Source organism: Mus caroli, unplaced genomic scaffold (genome assembly GCF_978045245.1).
Source record: "Mus caroli unplaced genomic scaffold, Mus_caroli_1 scaffold_14, whole genome shotgun sequence".
NCBI lineage: Eukaryota > Metazoa > Chordata > Mammalia > Rodentia > Muridae > Mus > Mus caroli.
Window position 1 is genome coordinate 29,821,592 of NW_028227269.1, and position 15,703 is coordinate 29,837,294.

Below are 15,703 nucleotides of genomic sequence, written 5' to 3' on the forward strand. Positions count from 1 at the left end.
CTGGAGCTTATAATTTGCTAATAAGGGCTTATCCAGAGCTAGTGGTCAAAGCATGTGGTTTTTATCTGTGATAAGACAGAACAACGAGATAAAGATGCAGTTGTTGAATATCTGCAGGATATGATTGATCTTCACCTGAATCATAGCTAGAAAAATGTTTCCATTTCCACATATTCCAGTGTTGTGATCCAAGCTATGCTGAGAGTTGTCCATTTTGTTGTTTGTCCCTAGTTTTTCTGATATTCATCCCCAGTGTGGCTTCTGGCCCCCAGGGCATATTTTTTATCCTTCAGTCTCATTTCCCACCCAGATTGTTTTGCTATGGTTATACATTCCAGAAGCATTCATATTTCCAACAAAGATGGCCCCACAGGGGTGGGGTGGAAGGGAGGGAGAGGAGAGTGTCATAGGCCGAGAGAGTGACTCCAGCCCCATAACCCCCTTGGAAGCATGCCTTCCATGACATAAGGACACAGCAGTACGCCTGTCATCCCTGGGGGGAAAGCTTTTATGTTGATCTACAGAGACCACTTTCTGTGCCACAGCAATTCTTATTGCATCTCTAGTTCAATCTATTTTTACTTTTCCTTTCTTTTTTTTTTTAAATGGTTATTTGTCAAAGCCAATTGATTCTTTAAATACCTTCAAACAGCATAGATTATATAGTATTTAGGATAAAAATGATTTTTCTTTTACTAAACAAAAACTTTTAAAAATCACTGCATTTGAGTTAAGGCTACTTGTGACAAAACCTTTGGCATTTCAGGTACTTTTTATGTCATCATTTCAGTCTAGGCCAGAAAATCTTATTTGTTGCCTGTCTTAATCAGTGTTCTATTTCTGTAAAGAGACACCATGACCTCAGCAAGTCACTTAATTGGGGCTGGCTTACAGCTTCAGAGGTCTAGTTCATTACAGACCTGGTGCTGGAGAAGGAGCTTGAGAATTCTATATCTGGATCTGCAGGTAGCAGGAAAACAGAAACACTGGGCCTGCCTTGAACATTTGACACCCCATAGCTCACCCCCCCCCCACCATGTGACATAGTTCCTTCAATGGGGCCACACCTACTCCAATAAGGCCACATCCACCCCAAGAATGCCACACCTACTCCAATATGCCACATATACTTTAACAAGGTCAAACCTCCTAATGGCACTTTCTAACCATTCAAATATACAGGCTGTTCTTACTTAAACCACCACGCTGTGGGCTCTTGTGGTCTTTTCTTTGTAGATTTTTCTTTTCCTTTTTTGTTTTTTAATTAGAAAGTACTTACCTCCATGTGAATCAATGGCTTTCTTTCAGAGTCTGGCAAGCACATCTAATCAGATTGTTCACCATTAAATTCTCAGCTGCTAGGTGGACTGTTCTAGTGTCATCTGAATAACTGCATTGTTGTAAATAAAGAGGTCTCATCTGGTCCAGGCTGTGTCAAAGAATTTTGGACTTAGGTCCTATGGACTATATTTTCCTCAAAATGATCTTTGGCCAAGTTTGGGGATCTTTTCTATCATGTCTTTTCATCATTAAGTTTGTTGAAGTAATTCTCAAGAAACATGCTGGCTTTCTCAGGGTTACTCACATAGTTCTGATTGGTTTCTTACTCATTTCAATAATTATAGATGGGATGATACGAAAAATTCCACAGAGAGGTATTATATCCCATGCTTGTAATCCTAGCACTCAGGAGACTGAGGCAGGATTTCTGTGAGTTCAGGGCCTTCCTGAAGTGCAGAATGAGATCCTGTCTTGAAATTCCAATGGAGAGTCAGAGATTCCTTAGTAATAGAAATAAACGCAATTTGTAGAATTCTGACAGGTTTGAGAATATTAATAAATGATCAGAGAGCCAATCCTTTCTATTACTCCTATATTCTGTTAGTTCAAGAAATGTGTGCTACCTGAGCCTTTAGCAATCATCTGAGGGTGCAATAACAGAGCCAACTGTAGATGTACTTGTTCTCTCACCTATTCAGATGGTAATTCCCAACATCTATGTTAGCACACTGGCTAGCTGCTGGGAGTATAATTGTGATCAAAACAAACAGAACCTTCCCTCAGTGCTCTCAAGTGTGAATTATGTAAATACCATAACATTTGATGAGTGATGGAGTAGTTTGCCCAGAGTCACATGGCTTATCTACTACAGAGCTACAGTTCCATCTCAAGGCCATCTATGTTAAAGACCCGCACTCTTTCCACCATAGCAGGTTGCACTGCATCAAGTTATTGCTGGTTCCTCTGTCATGAACACATAATCTCAGCTACTAGAAGGCGAAGCGGGATTGACTGACAGCACAATGACACTCTACCTCTGCCTCCATGCCATCCCTTTCTTTTATCCATTGTGTTGGTGTTGTTACTTCTGCATTATGCAGACAAGGAAACTCTTAAAGAGGTCAGGTAATTTCCCTTTGGTTTTAGATATTTAATGTCAGAGCTTGACTTATGATACCTGCTTTCCTCAGGACTAGGGTTAAGGAAAGCTAGTAATAGAGTCACAAAATGTAAAAGTAGTTATTGGGTAAGACCAGTAAATGATATTAGTAAACCTCCAGAGAGCTGTTGGGGAGCAGAGGAAAGATGCAGGAACCCATGGCTTGATAGCAGATCTAAAAAAATCTAAAAAGATGGTGAAAAGTATTTGATTTATTTTTTACCAATAGATTTAAAAATTTAGAAAAAGTTGTCAAAATTCTAGGAAAACAACCCGCAAAATAAGGCTAGAAAGATGAGGTCTAAATAGTTGTCCTTCTGTTACCAAGCTTATCAACCTTCCTGCTGAGAAAGGGTAAGACTCTTCCAAAATCTAAGGAACAAATAAGCCAACATTATGTAAACCCTACCCAAGGACTGAGGAAAGGGCGGGTATGTCCCCTTCTCTTATGAAGACATGGTAGGGCTGATTGCAAAGTATGAGCAGGAAGGTAGGAACTGAGCAACATGGCTGTCCTTCCAGCACAATGGAATTTCTTTCTTTTCTTTTAAAGATTTATGTATTTTATTTTATGTATATGAGAACACTGTAGTCGCTGTCTTCAGGACACCAGAAGAGGGCATCGGACCCAATTACAGATGGTTCTGAGTCACCATGTGGGTGCTGGGAAAGAACAGTCAGTGCTCTTAACCATTGAGCCTCCTCTCCAGCCCATGATTTCTTTTTTTTTTTTTTTTTTTTTGTTTTTCGAGACAGGGTTTCTCTGTATAGCCCTGGCTGTCCTGGAACTCACTTTGTAGACCAGGGTGGCCTCAGCCCATGATTTCTTAAATAAGACTGTCATCTCAGTGGGATCAGAAATAAAATTAGTCTATAATTAAAAATACTCCCAGTGGACCAAAAATCAACCTTCATTTTGATCAGTGGTTAGAAATGACACAAAGATTCTCTGTAGTGTATTTTACTCACCGTTAACTGAAGGTCTGTTAAGAAAAAATAGTAAATAAAGGAAAATTAAGAGGAAATAAAATTATTTAGAGATACCATGACTGAATATATAGAAAAACTAAAATAGTTGATGGATAAGCTGTTAAATTTTATTACAGAAAACTTTTTAGGTTGCAATTTTAATATATAAAAATTAATTTTAGTATGCTAACAGCACACTAGAAATTTAAAGTTACTATGTAAATACAATGTAATTCATAGTTTCATAAGTGAGAAAAAAGATGTGCTTTCTTGATAGAAAACATCAAACATTATTGAAAGAGATTAGTGAAGACATGAAGATGTCAGTTCTAATTTTACTGACATAATTCCATGTTTTTATAAAAACAAAAATTGTCATGCAAATTCTGAAGTGCATATGTAAGTATCATGAATGAAGAATAACATGCCAAATTGAAGAAAAAACTGGACAGTAAAAACCTTTATGCTATACTAATAATTTAAATGACTGATTTTTCAACTAGTAGAGAATTGAGGATTCATAGCCAATCACACATATGGATCCTTGGCCTACTGCATAGGTGATGTTGGAAAGGGAGGAGGTGGAGTAGAGCTTTCCTTTGCTATGTACATTTATGAGTACACACTGTTGGAACAATTAATATTCATGTAGAAGAGTGCTGACATTGAGTCAATTGTATAAAAATCAATATTATGGCATTTTTATATCTAATCATGAAAAATAGATTTTCTGTTATTAGATAATTTATGAATAAAACATATCTTCATTAATGTATGCTAAAAACCTTTTACTTACTAAACAAATACATACTTTATTCACTTTTCTTAATTTTTCTGGTTAACTATAATTTTATTCTAAACATATTCAACACCCTCTTCTTTGATTTATCAATAAAAATTTGACTACCACAAACTAACAAGTACACTATATTTTAAATTACAGTAAATATATGTAATAAAAGTTACCATTTTAACTGTTTAGGGTTTTTTTTTTTTGTTGTTGTTTTTTTGTTTTTTTGAGACAGGGTTTCTCTGTATAGCCTTGGCTGTCCTGGAACTCACTTTGTAGACCAGGCTGGCCTCAAACTCAGAAATCCGCCTGCCTCTGCCTCCTGAGTGCTGGGATTGAAGGTGTGTGCCACTACGCCTGGCCATTTTAACTGTTTTTAAGATTATGTATTCAGTATTACTTAGTGTTAGGGTTAGGGTTCTTTTCTGTGACTACTTCCACTGTCCCATGCCTCCAGGTAACACTACAATGCCTGAGACTTTTCTTAGCACTTATGCTTATCTCCATCAGAGCACCTGCTAGCAGTTGACTGAGAGGAGAACTCACTCTTATTGTATGATGTGGCTGCTTGCAGGATGCACATGCCCAGGACACATGGCCTTAGACCCATGTACATATTGGTAGTGCTATTTGGACTATGGCTTCTTAGTAAGAAAAAAGTAAAGAGGACATGAAACTGGGAGGGAATGAGGGTGGTGAGTACTGGGAGGAGGAGGAGGAGGAAGAGGAGAAAGGAGAGGAGGAGGAGGAGGAGGAAGAAGAGGGAAGTAGTGCTAGTGCTGTGATGAATATACATGCATGGAACTTTTAATTAGTAAGAAATATCAGGAAAATACAAGCTGTTCAAAGTGATAGCCATAGAGAGTGCACTCTGATTAGGAATTTATTTTCGTTTAATGAAAGAATATTTCATATTAATAATTTATTATCTTTAAAAGATTTCCATAAGAGTAAGAGATAACTTTACAATAGAAACATTATCATATTACAATAGAAACATTTAGGAGTGATTACACCTAAAATATACAAGCAGTTTGTACAAATACATGCATTACAATAAAGCATTCAGTTGTGACAGTGAGCAACAAGGAATGTATATTTGATATGCACACCAAAAGTTCCAAATGCATACCATACATGACAAGGAAGCCTCTCATTATTATTGAAAAGTCAGTTAAAACCATAGTGCTTAGTGAAAGCACGATTAGAGGCATGTGAGTTGATAGAACATCTGCAGCTTTTGCAGCATTTTTGGGAAGTCTACCATATCTATAAACACAAAGCTTGCAAGTGCTTTATGATTCCAGTCTGCTTTCACACAGCAAAATGTTAGAATGTTTATTCCAGCATTAATTATACTGCCTAAAATTAAGAATAGTTGATGTTTATGTCCACAACAGAATGGGCAGATAAAGGAAAATTCCTACACTGCAGTGCTAGACAACCATAAACATGAACCATCTTCTGTTATAGAAAACAGCACAGACGCATTCCACACAGGAGATGCCGAATAAAGTCATGCGGACCGTGTCATTTCACTGACATCAAGGTGGCAAACAGGTAGAATTCATCTCATAGCAAAAGTTACAGTAGTGATAATACATGGAGGGATACGATGTAGAGAAGTACAGACATTCAGAGGTGCTGAGGGTATTTGAATTTAAGATCTAGACTTCATGTGCGTGTGAGTGTGGGTGCACACGTGTATGTAGGTGTGTCTGTGTATGGATGCACTAATGCATAGGTGCATGCATAATGTGGAAGCCCAAAGGCTGGAGTCAGGAAATTATCCTCATTGCTCTTGCACCTTATTCCCGAAGACTGGCCCTCTAATGAGACTCAGGGCTTATTGGATGTCTTATCTTGCTTGCTTTACACTTGCACTCCCTCCTTCTGTCTCTCTGTCTCTGCCTCTCTCTCTCTTTCTCTCTCTCTCCACATGTTTAGTATGTGTATATGTGTGTGTATCTATACACATATGATTATATATATGTATATATGGATTCAGTAGCTAAAATTTTTCATTCAAATGACTTTATCATTCATCATGGCTCACCATCTGTAAATTAAATTATTTCATTAGTTGTTATTCCAAACTAAATTAATAAATAAGACAAAAATTACTTCTGAAACCTACTGGTTAAAATAATACTATATCGTACATTTGCATACACACACACACAAACACACAGACAGACACACACACAGAGCAGAGAGGGAGTAGAAATAGAGAAAATCACAGTAGGTCTTAAAAAAATACTGAAAATGGATTTGAAATTTATTTTTTCATTGAACAAGAAAAGATATTATTTCAAATTAAATGTTCTATATAGAAGATAAGGCACCACAGTATATGCATATAAATAAAACTTGTCCCAAGCGGTCTTCTCCCTTACCTTGCTAAAGTGTCAAAGTGTGTGTGTTTTTTTAAAGATTGATACTGGGTTTTTCTTATTTACTATTTCTATCTGTTTTCACTCCGTATGTATTTCAGAATCCAACTCAGGTTGGAACAGCTCTTCAGGTTTTCCATAACCTCGGGACTTTGAAGGATACTGTTACCAGTGTCGTGGATAGCTATTGTGCTGCTTTGGAAGACAGTATCAACAATGCATTGGACGTCAAAGTTTTGACTCAGCCTTCCCAGTCAGCTGTGCGAGGTATGGATATGGCTTATATTTAGCTCATTTATTTATTTATAACCAACAAGTCCTTTGAATAGCATATGAAACATTCATGTTTCAAAGCAATCTAATGACTCACTTTTTTAGTAGACAAAAATGAGGGGAAAATTATGTATCACAACTTGATCAGAACCTCTAGAAAAGATGTCTAAGCTGTGGAACCATTTAGTTAGGAGGAAACAGATGCAAATAAGAACAGAACATATTTTTCTTCCTAAAGTCTTTATCCCGACATGCACTTTTTATTGAGAAGGAAAGCATTTTTAAGGAATGCTATTTCTACTTTAGCTCTCAGGATTTTTCTTTACAATTTTCATATTGAAAGGCAATGATGGCTTAGGCAGTCAAGATAGATCAACCCCTTGGGAGCATGGCAACTATGACAAGTGTAAGAAAAACTACTGTTGGGAGGTTGACGCAGACTCTTAGCCCTAACTAGGTGCTCTGACCTTTCCTGACAGATGTACTCCACAGGCCATTCATAGGGTAGCCTTTGTTGTTGTATATATGTGTGCTGTACGTGTTTGTGTCCCCTCCCTCCCTCCCTCTCTCCCTCCACTTCCTTCCGTCCTTCCTGCACCTTTGCCCTTCTGTTTCTTACCATGTGTTGTTCTCCTGCTAGTCTAGAAGAAAAGACTTGTCCTTAGGTTCCATCCAGTCTCGCTTTTGCTCAGATCTGACAGCTTGTTAGTTTTCCTTTTTCTGAATTTCTTTTTTATCACTCAATTGTTCTATTAGCTTTAGCTTAAAAATCAAACTCATATATCTTGCCTTTCTTTGACTCTCCTACTGTATTTTGTCAGTCTGTGGAAATGTCCCACATTATCGTGTGTATTAACTGTGCCATTTCCTCCTGTACTCTAACAGTCACAGAGTCGTCCTGAAGAATCAACAAAATACCTGAATAGATTAGTGACACTTTTAGTGTATAGATAATACACATGAATTTCATTTTTATACATGACCTTAAGCAAAACTGAGTTCATAGTTTCTGAATCAGTGGCACTAATAAAAAGAAATAAAAGAATCTTAAGTCTCAATGGAATTTTTAAAGGTTCACTTCGGCCTCTGAATAGGTCCCTATTCATACTGTTACCAAAGGAGTTTGTTGAAAAGAAATTGCCAAAGGAGATTTTTCCTCTGAAGTTTTGCTAGCAATTATTTTTCACGAAGTTTGATCTAATGTTTAAATTTCCAGCAGCAGTTTAATCTCATTCCCTCTTGTGTCGTCAAGAACAGAGGAAAAATGAAAGCAATTATTCACATGCAGTCAATCTTAATGCAGGCATTTTTTATAGAGAATGAAGTGATTTAAAGCTGCCTATTACCATCTGTTGAGACGTGGATACCATGACCTAATGTAGAAACCCCAGGCACCAATTTCTCAGCTTTTAAAAGAATGAGTGTTATCTTTACTTCTAATATTAAATTGTATTCATGTTATTTTTCATATATATTGAGGCTCCATAGAGTTATTTTAAATACTCACTGAAGCATTGGAGTATGGTGGAGTATCACAACAATAACAGTTTACAGATTTTAAGATCAAATGTAAGATCTATGGAATTTAAGATGAGATAAAATAACTTTTAAAAAATCTTATTTTGAATATATAAAGAGGACAAAAATGTATAAAGATAGCATAGTGATGGATAACTTCAGATCTGGCACCCATGAGACTGAGGAAGGAAGAAAGAAGGAAAAAGTGTGTTTGAGATCTCCCTGTGCTACGTGGTGAGATCATGTCTGAGGAAAAAGACACCCCTCAAGGTTGAAGGCAAGCTTGTAAGGTAGCTGTGTAAGCCTGACTACTGATGTGATGACCACACGTACAATAAACAGATGAAAGACTCAACATCTTTTTAGGGGATGTGCTAGTGTGCTGCTAGTCTCATGCCAACTTGACACGCAAACTAGAGCTGTCTAAAAGGAGAAAATCTAAATTGAGAAATTGACTCTGTAAGATCCAGCTGTAAGGCATTTCTTAGTGAATGGTGGGAGAGGGCCCAGCCATTGTGGGTGGTGCCATCCTTGAGCTGGTGGTCTTAGGTTCTATAAAAAAGCAGACTGAGTTGTCATGGAGAGCAAGCCAGTAAGCAGCACCCTCCATGGTGTCTGCATCAGCTCCTGCCTCCAGGTTCTTAACCTATATGATTGAACTCCTGTCCTGAGTTCCTTCAGTGATGAAGAGCAATATGAATGTGTAAGCCAAATAAACCCTTTCCTTCCCAACTCACTTTTCTTTTTTCCAACTCACTTTAAATCATGGTGTTTTGTTGCTAACCAAGACAACCAGTGATGAGGAGCATGCAAATTAAGGAAGATACTATTTTCTTCTAATTTTTTAGCCAAAGTCTGAGACACAACTATCAGAGGAGAATAAAACCACAATTCATATTGTGGGTGAGGGGATGGTTCAGTCCCTCAACCTTACCAGTTTGATTTCACAAGGTAAAATTATGTGTTCCTTATAATACGAGCTCCTCTGTAAGGATATGTCCTAGAGAAATATGCTGCATATGTATAAGTTTTAAAGTATTATTGTTTAGTGTAAGTGCATGATGATCAAGGGTTAGTACGCATGTCTGGTTCATTTGGAAATCTGGAAACTTCAAAGAGTTCTTCTCTCCCTCCACTTTTATATTTGTTTCAGGGATTGAAATCAGGTCACCAGGTTTGTGTAGCAAATGCTTTTACCCATCTGCCTACCTCACTGGTCCAAGAATTTTTGTTGCATTATGTTTATAGCATATGAAAATAACCTGTGTTCTAATGGAAAATTGGGTAAGCTTTAAAAAAATATATATCAGTGTAGATAATGCTCAAAGCAGAATATAAGGAAGTTATAGAAGGTATGTTCTTTATGATATCTAAAGCCCCAAAGTGTGACAGACTGTTATGTATTGTTTTGGATATATACATAAATACTAAAAGCTTAAAAATGTGGTATGACAGTCTAAATTTATGAGGCCTTTTGCTTTGGAGAGTAAATAAATGAACACGATTAGGAAAAAAAAAACAGAATATTATTTCATTTTTTGTTGTATTTCTTAAACTTGGTGGCTAGTATTCTCATCATTATTCCATATGCTTATTTTTGTATTTTTACATACATTTATTTTGTATATGTGTACATACACACATACATGGGGCAGTATGTGGATGCTAGAGGACAACTTAAAGGAGTAGCTTGGCTCTGGCCTTCTAGCATGTGAGACCTGGGGATCATATTCAGGACATCAGGCTCGGTGGCAAGTTCATTAACTCACTGAGCCATCTTGCCAGCCCTTGTCTGGTTTTTCATATGTTGAAATATTTTTATTATTCTTTAATCTAGTTTTTATATTTTCTTCATCATATTTTAAAATGATTTGGTTCTCATTTGTCCAATTTCTGATATCAATATAATAATCATTGGAACATGGCCAATCACCCAGTTTAGCCTCCCACCTCCACCCCCAGGCCATCAACTGTGAAGAGCCATACTTCAGTATATTTGTCACAGTTTTTAAGGACTCTCTTCAGTAGTTTCCTGTCTGGAGTGTTTTGTTTGTTGGTTTTTGTGTTTTCTGGGTGGGCGGGAGATTGCTTTCAATGTCTCATTCTCAGTTCTAAGTCTTCAGTTGAACGCCACTGCAGATGAAGCTTCCCTGCATGTAGCAGCTGTAGCAGCAGGGCTTGTGGACTTCCACATAGCTTCTGGCTGCAGTATAGACCATGGACATCAGCATGGCTCAGAAAACGAACTCTCATTCATCTCTGAGATCTCATTACGCAGGGTGGTCCTGCAGTGTCACTGCCCATTGTGTTTGTAGCCCGAGGGCAGTGCTAGAGCCCTGCATTCTTCCCCGAGCAGGGTGAGCAGGGCAAGTAGCTCAGCAGCATGGGCAACAGTAGCTGGCATAGTGGACTCAGCAATGACATGCTCTTGTCTGATGTGACTGCGCCCTGATACCTGTCGCCCTCACTTTACATCTGGTTCTACTTCTCTCCCTGTTTTTCTTTTCAGCCATTTTTTTTTTCCAATTCTATGAAACCAATTTTTAAAAGCATCTTCCCATAAGGCCTGTCCTTTGTTTTAAAAGGTATTCTGGAGCTATTTCATGTTCAAAGGCTCATCCCTCCCTTCTAAGCCTCTGTGGGTCTCTCAGGTTCTTCAGAGTGCCCCACAGTCCCATAGACGCTGGCAGCTTCTGCCATCTTGAATTTCTACCCCTTTCTAATTGCCTAATAAACGTCAACTCAGCCAATGGAGTGATCCACTGGTGAGACTCGATTCTGCATGATCCAGTCATGTCTTCAGAACACTGCTACACTGGGAACCACACCTTTGCAACTATAGAACAGATGGAGCCTTCTGCTGTTTCTTTAGGAATTCCCTTCTCAGCTGTGTTTGTCACTCTTTACTCTCCTCCTCCCGTATCGATGCTCAGTTCAAGAGTGCCTTTGTTCTTGATTATCTTGGAAGCATATCTTTCCTCAAATTTTGGCCAGTCAAGAACTTTGTGTTGTTCCAGTAAAGCTGTTGAGCTCTTTTTGTTTTTTGTTTTTTTAATTTAGTATTTTCGACTACCCCGCCCTTTCTTCTCACTTTACTCCTGGTCTCTCACACAACTGAGATGAGAGTCAATTATTATGTAAATATAGCTTTATTATGGTTTGTTTTTTACTTTTCTTCTTTATTACGCTGCAGTGTTAAACAATTTCCTTCTTCCTTGGCAGATCTTTGCCTGTAGATCTTAGCTCTAACAAAAAGTCAGACAGGTCATATAGATTCTTACTGTTGATTTGTTTTCAAGAGACTTTTAGCATTAAGCCTATTTTATTTATTTTTTAATATTTATTTATTTATTTGATTTTTTTTTCTTTTTCTTTCTTTCTTTCTTTCTTTTTTTTTTTTTTTGAGACAGGGTTTCTCTGTAGCCCTAACTGTCCTGGAATTTACTCTGTAGACCAGGCTGGCCTCGAACTGAGAAATCCACCTGCCTCTGCCTCTACCTCCCAAGTGCTGGGATTAAAGGCGTGCGCCACCACTGCCTGGCTTATTTTAATTCTTAAACAATATAACTAATCAACGAAAATCACAATTGACTCATATTTGCCATTAGGCCTGAAGTCGCTTTTCTCTTCTCTTTCACAGACCAGTACTTTATTTTAGTGCCAGTACTTACTATACATATTACCTTAAATTTGGTTCTTTCATCTGTAAAACAATTAAATACAGTTGCAAAAAGATAGGAAAATCAGGCCAGTGAGTTGTTTGAATGGGTAAAGTACGTGTCTTGCAAGCCTGATATCTGATTAAAATCCCTGGAACCTGCATGAAGGTGGAAGGAAGGATGGAACCAACCACAAAGTTCTCTTCTGACTTCTGCATGCGCATCATATACACAATAAAAACTTATACAAATTAAACAGTGCTTTGAAATATCTTGAGAAATGCCTCTGTTAGTTTGGTGTTTAGCTTTTTGTTGACTTGACCCACCTAGAGTCACTTGAAAGGCTGAGCTCAGGTGAGGAATTGCCTCTATCAGGTTGGCCCATGGATATGTCTGCGGAACAGTTTTTGATTAGTGATTGATGTAGGAAAGGTCAGCCCATTGTGGGTGGTGCCACCCCTGGCAGAAAGTCCTTGCTTGTATAAGAAAGCCACATGAGCAAGCAGCAGTCCTCCAGGGTCTTCTCTTCCATTCTTTCCTTAAATTCCTTCTTTGGCTTCCCTTCAGGATAGACTATAACCTGTAAGCTAAAATAAAATGTTTCTTTTTCAAGTTGCTTTTAGTCATGGTTCTGTTGCATCAAGAGAGGCAAACTAGGACAGTCAGTAGAACCATGGCTTGGACATTCACTTTACTCTGCTTCTTTAGACTATGCCATAGTTCACAGATTCTTGGCGTCTTCCCCATGAACTAGTGTCAGTAAAGGGTACCACCTCCCCTTGTCCTAACTATTCTCATAGAAAGCCTAGTTCTCAAGTTTTGTATCACTAAAGAGATGTGAATTATGTGACTCCATATAGGCTTCCTAAGTAAAAATTCAGACAAGAGTCTAGCACTCTATAATTTACTGGCTATGTTAGACTTTTGTCACTTGATGAATGTCTGAGAAAAAAAATAATTGTAGAAGTCTTTTTTTTTGGCTCATATTTTCAGAGGTTTCATTCCATGCATAGATGGCTTCATTGTGCACCTCAAATGAGGCTGAATATCATGTCAGAAAGTGTGTTGTAGAGCAAAGAAGCTCACTGCCTAGCTGCCAGGAAGTAGAGAACAACAACAGGGGCCAGGGCCAAGATAACACATTCACAGGTGTGTTCCCTGTGAGCCACTTCCTCTACCTGTGCCCTACCACTGCATGTCCGCTGGTTCCCAGTGTATGCTCAGAATTTTAAACTACTAATGGATTAAATCACTGATTAAATTAGATCCCTCCTGAGCTAATTATCTCAGGAAGTTCCCTTACAGGTACATTCAGAGATGTGTTTTATAATCTCTGTCTCTTTTCCAATTAAGTTGACAGTGGGGGCTAACCCTCACCCCTGCCTTTCAGCTTATACTGGGAATCCCAGAGTTTGAGGACCATTGTCCTACCTGGGTTATTCTTTCTTCTTTCTTCTGTCATCTCTTCATGGTCTCTAAAATTTCCAGTTACTTTGTATCTTCCACCAGCTCACTTCTTCCAGCATTGTGATGTGTTTTCTATAGTCATTGGAGATACTCTGGACTGGAACCAAATCCTAACAGTCACTAAGAGGGAGCACACCTCTCAGGTCATTAAGTAGCTAAGTGTACCCTCAAGGTTCACTGAGTAGGAAATCTCCTGTCTGCTGCTCAGTTGTGTTACAGCTGATTTTAAAGCTTTTCCCACTCATGGCTCAGTTGTCTGCTCTCTTCTTTTAATTTATCAATGGCATTTGGTATGAACATTTCATAATCAAATTGAAGAGTTTATCTGATTCCTTATTTCTTTTAAGTAAATTATTTCCTATTTTTTGTTTGTTCTTAATTGCTGGCTTTCAAAAGAAGAGAGTATCATTAACTAGAAATTACCTGTAAGTATCATTTCTTTCAGGAACTCTTAGTTTCTTTAATGAAACCAAATCTATGACACAGTTAATTGTGTGTCTTGAGTCTGTTAAATCTAATTGATGAAAGTATCCATTTATTCCAAATATTCTTTCCCTTTATGTAGGCATTCTTTTTAGTCAGTTGATTATTTTTTTCATGGTTATATCTTCAGTATAATGTATTTAGCTTATGACCATAAAAATCTTTATGTAGTGTTTTTTAGTTATCTTTTTAGTTCCTTAGCAGTGTATTGTGAGAAAAATAATTTAAAAGGAAGCACTATTAGTTTTGTTTCTATAAGAGAATTGGGTACAGAGCAGACATGCAGTTCAGGAATGCCTGCTTCATGTCTAGCTTGGGGTTTTTGGTTTTTTTTTTTTTTTTTTTTTTTATAGGTCTAACAGAAAGACTAGTCATTTGCTAAGGGTAAATAGTAATGATATTTTGATTTATGGGCTTGGTTTATGTACTACTTTATTTATTGTGCATGCCCTTTCCCATGATGTATCTGATTTTAATTATATGCATGTCCAAGCATGCATATGCATAAGATGGTAGATAGGAGATTTTCATTAAAACTTCACTCAGAAGAAACAATTTGCCTTATTGAACATGAACAAAAGTTTTCAGATGTTCCAGGATATGGTTGACCACAAAAGTGTAGCTGATTAGAAGTTGGTAGAAGAAGTGACCTATACCTATTCCATTGTTTGAAACATGGTGTACACGGACCTACGTGCAGGTGGGAGTACAGGGCGCTAAGGGTTGTGTATGTAGCTCAGGCTAGACAGAGTCACTGGATACTCAGCTTCTTTGTACTCACCTGCCCCAGTTATGCAAAACATCATGGTGGCAGGAGTGTGTGGTGGAGAAGATTATTCACCTTGTGGCAGCCAGGAAGCAAAAAGAGAGAAAAAGAGAACAGAAAAATATGTCCTGCAAAGGCATGTTTCATGACGATGCACTTTTAATTAGGCTTACTTTGTTAAGTTTACACTCATTTCCAGTAGTGCTACCAGCTGGGGCCTTAAGCTTTCAGGACATGACCCTTTGAGGGGCAATCAAATTATAACATCCCCTTTCTGTTCCCCAAAGGTCACACCCATCACACACAGCAAAGTATGTGTCTAAGTGTTCTCATAGTCATAGCAGTTCAGTGTTTCCTTCAAGTCCAGTTTGGAAGTCTCTTCTCTTTTTTTTTTTTTTTTTTTTTAAGATTTATTTATTTATATGTAAGTACACTGTAGCTGTCTTCAGACACTCCAGAAGAGGGAGTCAGATCTCGTTACGGATGGTTGTGAGCCACCATGTGGTTGCTGGGATTTGAACTCCGGACCTTCGGAATAGCAGTCGCGTGCTGTTACCCACTGAACCATCTCTCCAGCCCCTGGAAGTCTCTTCTGAGACTCAAAACTAACTCCTTTGAACTTCAGTCAAGGTTAAAATTTTTTTTTAAGTTTTCAACATAATACAGCAGAGTAAGGCAGGAAACGCGCTTAATAATTTAGCTGCCTTGTTATTTAAAAAGGAGAGAGGAAGCCCAAGACTGTACTGGCTGCCGGCGTATGTATTGGTAGGTGTGAACTCCAGAAGAGTTGCACTGCCCCACCCTGCTTTCATGGCCTCTCTTTGCCTTGTGGTGGCTTTTAGTTTTATTTTCTTTTTAATTATACTTTATTTCTTTCTGTGTGTATGTGAGTACATGAATGCCATGCTACGTTCATGGAAGTGATTCTCTGTGAGGCTTAGGACT

General features: G+C 38.0%; 1 protein-coding gene across 2 annotated transcripts in view; it reads left to right on the forward strand.

The window, feature by feature from the left end:
- Cog5 (component of oligomeric golgi complex 5) overlaps positions 1-15,703 on the forward strand; it is a 303,977-nt gene that overhangs the window by 143,385 nt on the left and 144,889 nt on the right. For both annotated transcript variants that reach the window (XM_021179459.3, XM_021179458.3), the window contains exon 8: positions 6,694-6,859. In XM_021179459.3, the coding sequence (XP_021035118.1) occupies positions 6,694-6,859 (166 nt within the window). The remainder of the gene's footprint in view (positions 1-6,693; positions 6,860-15,703) is intronic.